Consider the following 11,584-nt stretch of genomic DNA (forward strand, 5'->3'; position numbering starts at 1 on the left):
ATAATTACTTACCTACCCCCATTCCCACCACGTGTGGAGGATCCTTCTCCTCCTCTGCACTGTGCTGTGAGTGATTCGTCGCAGACAGGCGCGATGTAGTGACGTCACTACATCGCGCCTGCCTGTGCCGAGCTGTTCACGGCGCAGTGAATGCTGGAGTGAGGCTCCAGCATTCAACCCAACTGAATCTGCGTCCTGCGGACGCAGGCTCAGTTGGAGGTGGCACCAGCGCGGTCAGGCTGGGACACTGCTCTGGTCCTGGGATCGCTGTCCATATTCACTGTCCATATATGGACAGCGATGTCAGGGGCTTTCCCAGAGACGGAGTCCCGGAGCAGAGCCGCTAGCGCTCTGCCTGGGACTCCTCTACTTCTTACATCACTGTCCATATATGGACAGTGATGCCTTAACGACAGGTGCTGAAATCTAAAATGAGTGGGTGTGGGGCATTATATGGGGGGTGGCACTGTAACTATACGGGGCCCTGTATCACTATATGGCGGCCTTGTGTCCCTATCTACATGGGCACTGTGGAAATCCATTTGGAGACACTGATGCAAAATGGACATGAGATACTGACAATTGATCCGTTTTTAATGGTTATTTTTTTTTTACTGTCATGTGACTGCAGCCTAAATGACTGATGCCAGGAGTCCCGTTCACATGTACTGTGTTTGGGCCGGGAAATCTGGCAGACACACAGACCGTGTTTCACAGTCCAATCACGGTCGTGTGAATCCGGCCTTAAAGAGGCTCTGTCACCAGATTCTCAAATCCCTATCTCCTATTGCATGTGATCGGCGCTGCAATGTAGAGAACAGTAGCGTTGTTTTTTTTTTGTTTTTTTTTTAAACGTTCATTTTTGGCCAAGTTATGAGCTATTTTATATATATATATGCAAATGAGCTTTGAAATGGACAATTGGGCGTTTTTTTTTGGTTATGTCCAACTGGGCGTGTATTGTGTTTTTAACTGGGCGTGTTTTCGTGTATGACGCTGACCAATCAGTGACCAGTCAGCATCATACACTCCTCTCCATTCATTTACACAGCAGCGATGTGCAGCCACATAAACAGAGATTAACGTTAATCGAGTGTCCTGATAATGAATACACATGATCACCCAGCCTGGACGTCATGTGTATTCACAATCCTGACACTTGGCCAAAAATGAATAAAAAAAAAAACGTTACTGTTCTCTACATTGCAGCGCCGATCACATGCAATAGGAGATAGGGGTTTGAGAATCTGGTGACAGAGCCTCTTTAATGTCATTTATTTAACCCTCCATGGTGGGGCCGGTACTGCACAGGGTCCTGCTCACACTTCAGACACTATAATGTAATCTCGCCCCAGTGCCCGCTCGGCGCTATCTGCCTGGCTCTGCTGCAATCTACACTGCTCTCATCTGCAATGTCAGAGACCGGCTGGAGGTGGTGACGGGCAGGGAGGGGATGTTAATGCATGCAGTATATAATGGATTATAGATGCTGTTAACCTGTTCCCTGCCGGGGAACACAGAATTTATAAATCAATTGGATATAAATAGTATTTCTAATAAAGTATTTGCAGAGGTTAAAAGTTGTGAAGTTACGTCCAATGTTTACAGCAAAATATGTTAAAAAGTTATTTATATAAAGAAAATAATTTATTAAATGGTTTCTTGGTATTTTTTTCAGTTTATTTAACAGTAATAAGAAAGTCAATATTCAAATCGAAAAATCGCCCATAGGATGAAAAAAAATAAAATAAAAATTGCTCGGCCCTAAATGTGCCCATAAAATAATTATTCATAACACTGTGCCAGCCGCATAGTCGTGTCCATAAATAGATACACTCATAAAATAGCACCGGCTATAAGAGTGTGCCGGCCACAGATTGGCAAATACATATGTGGAGGACTTGGTAATTCCCATATAATGTACCAGCCATAGTGCCCCATAATAACACACTAATCTCCTGCACTGATTTCTACCCCTCTAAGGCCAGATTCACACGAGCATTGCGCATTTCGGACGTGAAAAACGGCGCATTGATTTTGGTTCATCTGTGCTTGGCGCTGCGGGACTCGTTATCACGCATCCCCCATAGACTAGAGTCTATGGAGGGATGCGTGAAGCATGAAAAAAATAGGACACGTCCTATTTTCTCACGGACCCTTCACACGGTCAGTTGAAACAACGGTCGTGTGAACGGCCCCATTGAATTACATAGCTCCATGCGACGGCCGTTGTTTTAACGTCCGTCACACGCTTTGTGTGAATAAGCCCTTACAGGAATGGACATGAGAGTAGCCAACCAGCAGCCACCTTATTGTAGCTATTTTTCCCGTCTGTACCCATGATCAGAGGTCAGTAGTGGATGATGACTGATGTGTTATACTCAAATATAGAGGCCAGAATGTGGGACGGTTTCACTACATCACTTGTTAGGTATTAGGAAACAAAGGGAGAAGTTCTCCAGCTCACCTGACACAAGGGTTGAGTGTCGCTGTCAGCGCCCGGACCTTTTCGTGTCGGCACACGATGCAGGAGCAGAAGTAACAAAGGAGGTTAAGTCCAGCGCATACGTAGAAGTAAAATAGAAATAATTTCCAAGTTTAATTAAATTCCCATTAAAAAGTCCATTAGGGTATGGTCCTGGTGTGTGGATGAGAGGAAAGGATGATCCTGTTAGCCTACGCGTTTCGGACGATAGCGACGTCCTTAGACTTGGCTGTAGTGTGTTTTGAAACTGGCGCTCTGGCCGATTTATACAATTTCCGGGGTAACAGCTGAGTCCTGATTGCGTTTCACGTCTCTGCGTGTCACATGGAACGCAACCCGGAACTAGGATGGTGTTGACGTTGAAAGCGCCCGCCTTGTTATCTCGTAAGTTTTCATAACCTATTAAGGACTCTACTCTACGAAGCAACTAATAATTCTTTGTTCATTTGTGTTGTGAGTTTTTGCCTGATAGGATGTGATGCTAAATTAGTGAGAACGCTCGTAGAATAGATCGTGATGAGTAGTCACATGTGCGTTTCAGATCAGCTGACTATGTGGAACGCAAACATGTAGGACGAATCAGCGACGTGCAGCCTAGACGAACAGAAGTCATCCTGTTGCGACTGCACATAATGGGTAAGCATTTGATTCCTTAGTAGTTAACAAAACTTAAATGTAGATGATGCCTTCTAGGAAATGTTAGTATTGGTATGACTGTGACTGTGGACATAGCTGATTACCGTTCGGATCAAAATTGTTTTAATATTGATATGACAGGAAGTGGCCAGGTTGGAAACTTTTGCGCATCTAATGTTCAAATTTCACTAGTTAGAATAATTGGATCATAAGTGCACAGGTAAGGAAAGTGAAGTGAGGGTTAAAATCTGTAGTGTGAAACTGTAATGCATGTCAATCAGCATATGTTATGCATGCACCACGGGGGGTGATTGTTAAAATCATGAAAATATGGAGACGTTCTTGTAAGGACAAGATATCAATATATATTATGTTAAATCATACAATGGGTTGTTGGGACTATATCTGCAGAGGTAGTATGACATTAGTGACCTCACTCATGGATTTAGTATTGGAACATAAGTTCCTTTCTTAGATTTAAGCCATCTGGAAATCTTGTTTTTAATCTATAGATCCAGAAAGCTTCTCTAAGGTGGGTTTTGTTTTTTATGTCTCCTCCTCTTTTCGGCAAGTGAATTTTTTCAATAGCGTAGCAGCGAAAGGTTTTGGTTGTCCTATTGTGTTTGTGTATGAAGTGTTTTGATGCGTTAGAGATGTTCACAATATTTGGATTTCTGACATAACTCAGATGTTCCAGTATTCTAGTTTTTAATTTCCGGTTAGTGCAGCCCACGTATTTCAGAAGGCACTCTGTACATTCAATAATATAGACAACAGATTCCGTATTACAATTTATATAATTTTGGATAATGAATGTGTCTGTTTGAGTGGAGTTGCTGAACACCCCTGCAAAGTTTGTTCCTACGCGTACCCCACCAAAAATTTCAGCAACTCCACTCAAACAGACACATTCATTATCCAAAATTATATGAATTGTAATACGGAATCTGTTGTCTATATTATTGAATGTACAGAGTGCCTTCTGAAATACGTGGGCTGCACTAACCGGAAATTAAAAACTAGAATACTGGAACATCTGAGTTATGTCAGAAATCCAAATATTGTGAACATCTCTAACGCATCAAAACACTTCATACACAAACACAATAGGACAACCAAAACCTTTCGCTGCTACGCTATTGAAAAAATTCACTTGCCGAAAAGAGGAGGAGACATAAAAAACAAAACCCACCTTAGAGAAGCTTTCTGGATCTATAGATTAAAAACAAGATTTCCAGATGGCTTAAATCTAAGAAAGGAACTTATGTTCCAATACTAAATCCATGAGTGAGGTCACTAATGTCATACTACCTCTGCAGATATAGTCCCAACAACCCATTGTATGATTTAACATAATATATATTGATATCTTGTCCTTACAAGAACGTCTCCATATTTTCATGATTTTAACAATCACCCCCCCGTGGTGCATGCATAACATATGCTGATTGACATGCATTACAGTTTCACACTACAGATTTTAACCCTCACTTCACTTTCCTTACCTGTGCACTTATGATCCAATTATTCTAACTAGTGAAATTTGAACATTAGATGCGCAAAAGTTTCCAACCTGGCCACTTCCTGTCATATCAATATTAAAACAATTTTGATCCGAACGGTAATCAGCTATGTCCACAGTCACAGTCATACCAATACTAACATTTCCTAGAAGGCATCATCTACATTTAAGTTTTGTTAACTACTAAGGAATCAAATGCTTACCCATTATGTGCAGTCGCAACAGGATGACTTCTGTTCGTCTAGGCTGCACGTCGCTGATTCGTCCTACATGTTTGCGTTCCACATAGTCAGCTGATCTGAAACGCACATGTGACTACTCATCACGATCTATTCTACGAGCGTTCTCACTAATTTAGCATCACATCCTATCAGGCAAAAACTCACAACACAAATGAACAAAGAATTATTAGTTGCTTCGTAGAGTAGAGTCCTTAATAGGTTATGAAAACTTACGAGATAACAAGGCGGGCGCTTTCAACGTCAACACCATCCTAGTTCCGGGTTGCGTTCCATGTGACACGCAGAGACGTGAAACGCAATCAGGACTCAGCTGTTACCCCGGAAATTGTATAAATCGGCCAGAGCGCCAGTTTCAAAACACACTACAGCCAAGTCTAAGGACGTCGCTATCGTCCGAAACGCGTAGGCTAACAGGATCATCCTTTCCTCTCATCCACACACCAGGACCATACCCTAATGGACTTTTTAATGGGAATTTAATTAAACTTGGAAATTATTTCTATTTTACTTCTACGTATGCGCTGGACTTAACCTCCTTTGTTACTTGTTAGGTATGATATGGAGGTTATGGGGTTCGGCAGTCAGGAGCCACAAGACATTTTACTCTTCTTGCCTGCTCACCCGGATTGGCTGAGAGTTTCCAAAAATAGGGGAGGTCTACCGCACCTCTAGCAGATCAGGCAAGTCTTCCACAAAGGCTGGTGACAGCCACCACTAGGGGGAGCTTGCTGCACATGTATTTATAATACTCTCATTGAGGTGTATAAAGCCTTGTCCACACAGTGAAAAATTCCCGTTAATTACGACCCATTTTCCGCATCGGAATCAGAGTGAATTCCACTTGTAAAAACCCTCTCATTGTGTTCAATGTGAAACCGCCCATTATTCATACCGAGCAGAATTGCAATACAGTGCAGAAATTTTAACAAGCAGAATTAAAAACTGCGTCGCTGAAGAAAAAGTGACATGTGGCTTCTTGATGCGGTTTCCATCATAAAAACAATGTCAGGTAGCCACACACAGATTATCCCCTTAACCCCTTAGTGACCAGCCCATTTTAGGCCCTAATGACCAAGCTATTTTATTCGTTTTTCTATAGTCGCATTCAAAGAGCTATAACTTTTTTATTTTTTCGTCTACATAGCTGTATGAGGACTTGTTTTTTGCGGGATTAGTTGTGCTTTTTAATAGCACCATTTTTGGGTACATATAATTTTTATATTAACTTTTATTAACCTTTTTGGGGGGGATTATAAAAAAAACCTGAAATTCCACCATTGTTCTATGCGTTTTTAAATTGACGCCGTTCACTATGCGACGTAAATAACATGTTACCTTTATTCTATGGGTCGGTACGATTACGGCGATACCACATATGTAGAGGTTTTTTTATGTTTTACGACTTTTGCACAATAAAAACACTTTTGAACTAAAATTATTTGTTTTTGCATCGTCGCATTCCAAGAGCTATAACCTTCTTATTTTTGCGTCGACATGGCTGTATAAGGTCTTGTTTTTTGCGGGACAAGTTGTATTTTTTAATAGCACCATTTTGGGGGACATATTATTTATTGATTAACTTTTATTAACTTTTATTTGGGGGGAAATAGAAAAAAACCTGAAATTTTGCCACTCTTTTTCGCGTCTTAAATCTACGCCGTTTACCGTGTGGTATAAATAACACAATACCTTTTTTCAGCGGGTTGTTACGATTGCAACGATACCAAATTTGTATAGTTTTTGTATGTTTTACTACTTTTACACAGTAAAAACGCTTTTTTTTCAAAATTATTTGTTTTTGTGTCTCCATATTTGAAGAGCCGTAACGTTTTTATTTTTTCGCCGATGCGGTTGTGTGAGGGCTTTTTTTTTGCAGGAAGACTTGTAGTTTTTATTGGTACCATTTTGGAGTAGATGGGACTTTTTGATCACTTTTTATCACATTTTTTTAAAGTCAGTATTTACAGAAAACAGCAATTTTTCCATAGTTTTTTATTAATTTTTTTACGGCGTTCACCGTGCGGGTTAAATAATGTAATAGATTTATAGTCGGGGTCGTTACGGACGCGACGGTACCAAATATGTGTAACTTTTTAACTTTATTTTGTTTTTTTAATAGTAAAGCATTTTGTAAGGGGAAAAGCTGGGTTTTTCATTTTTTTTTTCACATTTTTTTTTAATTAACTTTATTAAACTTTTTTTTCACTTTTTTACTAGTCCCATTAGGGGACTATAATATGCGATTCTGCGATCGCATTTATAATACACTGCAATACTTTTGTATTGCAGTGTATTACTGCCTGTCCGTTTAACACGGACAGGCATCTGCTAGGTCATGCCTGCGGCATGATCTAGCAGGCATTCACTCCAGGCAGACCTGGGGGCCTTTATTAGACCCCCGGCTGCCATTGGAGACACAGACACTCGACGATCGTATCGCCGGGTGTCAGTGGGTTGAGAGGGAGCTCCCTCCCTCTCTCCAAAACCACTCAGATGCGGTGCACGCTATTGCGCACCGCATCTGAGGGGTTAAACGGGTGAGATCGATACTAAGGGTATGTGCACACACACTATTTACGTCCGTAATTGACGGACGTATTTTGGCCGCAAGTACCGGACAGAACTCAGTGCAGGGAGCCGGGCTCCTAGCATCATAGTTATGTACGATGCTAGGAGTCCCTGCCTCGCTGCAGGACAACTGTCCCGTACTGTAATCATGTTTACAGTACGGGACAGTTGTCCTGCAGCGAGGCAGGGACTCCTAGCATCGTACATAAGTATGATGCTAGGAGCCCGGCACCTTGCACTGTGTTCGGTCCGGGACTTGCGGCCGAAATACGTCCGTCAATTACGGACGTAATTAGTGTGTGTGCACATACCCTAATATCGATCTCACCCGGCAGAGCAGGGACGCTCCCAGCCCTCAGCTGCCTCTGGCAGCTGAGAGCAGGGAGATTTGACAGCTCCCTGCTCGGTTTACTTATTCCGATGCCGCGACGTAAAAAGTCTATGGCATCGGAATAAGGCCCGTTAGTGACCGACGTAGAAACACGATGGGCCGGTCACTAACGGGTTAAGCATGTAGAAAAGCAGCTGTTTTTACATCAACAATACGGCAGAAATCCGAGGGTCGCTCCCTCCAGTGGCAGCTGCAGAGAACCTGAATGGTATAATTAAAGGGGTTGTCTCAGCTGTCGCAGTCCCAGAATGTTTTTTTGTTTTTTTTTAAATGGTAACTAAGCTTTCAAAAAACTTTTGACATGTCAGAAGTTTTTATTGCTGGTGGTCCGAGCCTTGAGACCACCACCGATCGCTAAAACGAAGCAGAAAAAAACGCTCAGGTGAGCGCTGCGCTGCTTTATTTCTGATCGGTGCTCCTTGGACAGCCACCCAAGCGGTGTACAGACTCATAGACTTTCTATTGTACGCCACTTGCTCGGCTTTCCAATAAAAGCTGATCAGTAACGAAGCAGCACATCGCTTACCGGAGCGCTTCTACAGCTTTGTTTTAGCGATCAGTAGGGGTCTCAGTGCTCCGACCCCCACCGATCAAAACTTCTGACATGTCACTATGACATGTCAAAAGTTTTTTGGAAGTTTAGTTACCCTTTAAATCAAGTATATTTTATTGGTAGTTTTCATTACAAATAAGCAGTTTCTGACGTGATTCACCCTGTAGCGGCCGTAGTATTACATGGCTTCCATTCAAAAAAATAAATAGCAGTCCATGTAATGCAGATATGGCCAGATATGCCACATCAGCTTTCTGTTCTAAGAGGGGGGCTCTTGAGTGGGGACCACCCTATATGATGTCTACAGGGCCTGCGTCAGCAACCGGCAAACCCGGGCAAGTGCCGGGGCCTACTCCACTTGGGGGGGCCCACTCGGCCGCCGGGTGCTGATGCTGCCGTCGTTAAGGCATCACTGTCCATATATGGACAGTGATATAAGAAGGAGAGGAGTCCCAGGCAGAGCGCTAGCGGCTCTGCTCCAGGACTCCGCCTCTGGGAAAACTCCTGACATCGCTGTCCTTATATGGACAGTGAATATAGACAGTGATGCCAGGACCAGAGCAATTTCCCAGCCTGACCGCGCTAGTCCCACCTCCAACTGAGCCTGCGTCCTCAAATTCCGTTGGGTTGAATGCTGGAGCCTCGCTTCAGCATTCACTGTGCCGTAAGCAGCTCGGCACAGGCAGGCGCGATGTAGTGACGTCACTACATCGTGCCTGTCTGCGACTAATCACTCACAGCACAGTGCAGAGGAGGAGAAGGATCCTCCACACGTCGTGGGAAAGGGTTGTAGGTAAGTAATTATGTTATTATTTTTCTATTAGCTATATATGGGGGCATTATACTAGATATGGGAGGGGGGTCCTATTGTAGCTGCTGAGGGGGCATTATGCTGTATTGGACAGCTATGGGGGGCATTATACTGTACTGGGAGGTCCAGCTATGGGGGGCATTATACTGTATGGTGCAGCAATGGGGGGCATTACACTGTATGGTGCAGCTATGGCGGGCATTATACGGTATGAGGCAGCTATGGGGGGCATTATACTGTATGGTGCAGCTATGGCGGGCATTATACAATATGAGGCAGCTATGGGGGGCATTATACTGTATGGTGCAGTAATGGGGAGCATTATACTGTATGGTGCAGCTATGGCGGGCATTATACGGTATGAGGCAGCTATGAGAGGCATTACACTGTATGGTGCAGCTATGGGGGGCATTATACGGTATGAGGCAGCTATGGGGGGGGAATTATACTGTATGGTGCAGTAATGGGGGGCATTATACGGTATGAGGCAGCTATGGGGGGCATTATACGGTATAGAGCAGCTATGGGGGGCATTATACGGTATGGGGCAGCTATGGGGGGCATTATATGGTATGGGGCAGCTATGGGGGGCATTATACGGTATGGGGCAGCTATGGGGGGCATTATAATGTATGGTGCAGCTATGGGGGGCATTATACGGTATGGGGCAGCTATGCGGGGCATTATACTGTGTGTGGAGCAGCTATGGGGGGCATTATACGGTATGGGGCAGCTATGCGGGGCATTATACTGTGTGTGGAGCAGCTATGGGGAGCATTATACTGTGTGTGGGGCAGCTATGGGGAGCATTATACTGTGTGGGGGGCAGCTATGGGAGGTCATTATACTGTGGGGGCAGCTATGGGGACATTAGACTGTGTGGAGGGCAGCTATGGGAGGTCATTATACTGTGGGGGGGCATTCATGGGATCTGTCGGACAAGGCAGCTGGGCATAGGCGTGTGCAGGTGTCTGGTGCTGTTGGGGAGGGGAAGGGGGCCTAAGCTGAATTCTTGCACCAGGACCCATGAGCCTTTAGCTACGCCACTCCCAGGCAGAGTGCTAGTAGTGCACTGCCCGGGAATATGGATCTGGGGTTGCCCCTGACAACACTGTCCTTATATAGACAGTGACGTCAGGAGCTGTGTGGCACTACCTGGGGGGGGGCTGTGTGGCACTATTTATGGGGGTACAAACTGGGGGCCTAACTTCTATATGGGGGCATAAACAGGGCCTAACGTCTTTATGGGGGCACAAAGTGAAGATTTTTGGCATTTTACTGCCGCCGTGAGTTCCCCCGCAAAGGGGCCCACTAAGTCTGCGTCGCCCAAGGGCCCACATAAACCTGGAGCTGGCCATGGATGTCTATTTGCCCTAATAGATGGACACGGACAGGGGTTGTCTTCATTATACAACCTACGTATTTAAAAAGGGTCTCAAGAAAACAATCCCTGACCAAGACCTTCTCAGCAGCTTCCTGTTTAGAAGCCGCAGCCCAACCACGTATTACACGGCTGCTCTTTTTTTGGTATATACGGCCGGGCCAGGTCGGCCACAACTTCCACTGGAGCAGCTTTCTTATAAACAGACATCGGGGAGATTTACCAAAACCAGTACAAAGGAAAAGTGGAGCAGTTTCATATAGCAACCAATCGTATGGCTTCATTTAAAAAAAATGCCTCTAGAAAATGAGAGGTGTAAGCGGATAGGTTGTTATAAGTAACTACTCCACTATTCCTTTTCACCAGTTGTGATAAAAGATTCTGAGTGTGTGAAGAGAAGTACTAGGATGGCGCTGGACTTGTGGGTGGGGTTGGGCCACATTCACACCGGCGTATCAGATTCACGCGTGTGAAAAACGCACGTGAATCTGGTCCGTGTGGGGTCGGTTATGCATCAGTTATTCACGCACTCGCAAAGCACATCTTTTTTTTTTTTATTATTTTCAATTGAATTTATGCACAAATCACCCACCTCACACGGATGTGCATCCGTGTGCGGCGCGTGGTTTTCACACACCCATTGACTTTAATGGCCGCACAGGTGCGTGAAAACACTCCAATATAGGACATGCAGCGAGTTTCACACAGTGGACTCTCGCTGCGTGAAAACCCACGCATGTGTGAACGGCCCAACTGGAATCAATGGGTACGTGTGCTGCGCGTGATTTCCACAAGGACGTTATTCACGTTGGTGTGAATGGGCCCTTACATAGAAGAAAAAAAAAGGATCATCTTGGACCCTCCACCTGACACCATGGTGACCATTATTTGTGAACAGTACACGACGCCTGGTACTTACATGCACCTCCATTAGAGAATCAAAGGCTTGTATTTAAATAAGTATATAGTATGTGGAGCCTGCTGCAGCCATGTCT

The 11,584-nt window shown here is 44.3% G+C and overlaps 1 protein-coding gene across 3 annotated transcripts in view; it reads right to left on the minus strand.

Annotated features, from left to right (window-relative positions):
• CCDC169 (coiled-coil domain containing 169) overlaps positions 1 to 11,584 on the minus strand; it is an 83,846-nt gene that overhangs the window by 71,853 nt on the left and 409 nt on the right. Inside the window, exon 1 of one of the 3 annotated variants that reach the window (XM_075851726.1) lies at positions 11,509 to 11,584. The exons of the other annotated variants lie outside the window; for them this stretch is intronic. Within the exon in view, the coding sequence (XP_075707841.1) occupies positions 11,509 to 11,510 (2 nt within the window). The 5' untranslated portion in view covers positions 11,511 to 11,584. The remainder of the gene's footprint in view (positions 1 to 11,508) is intronic. 3 annotated transcript variants of the gene reach the window in all.

This window comes from Rhinoderma darwinii, chromosome 2 (assembly GCF_050947455.1).
Source record: "Rhinoderma darwinii isolate aRhiDar2 chromosome 2, aRhiDar2.hap1, whole genome shotgun sequence".
Lineage (NCBI taxonomy): Eukaryota > Metazoa > Chordata > Amphibia > Anura > Rhinodermatidae > Rhinoderma > Rhinoderma darwinii.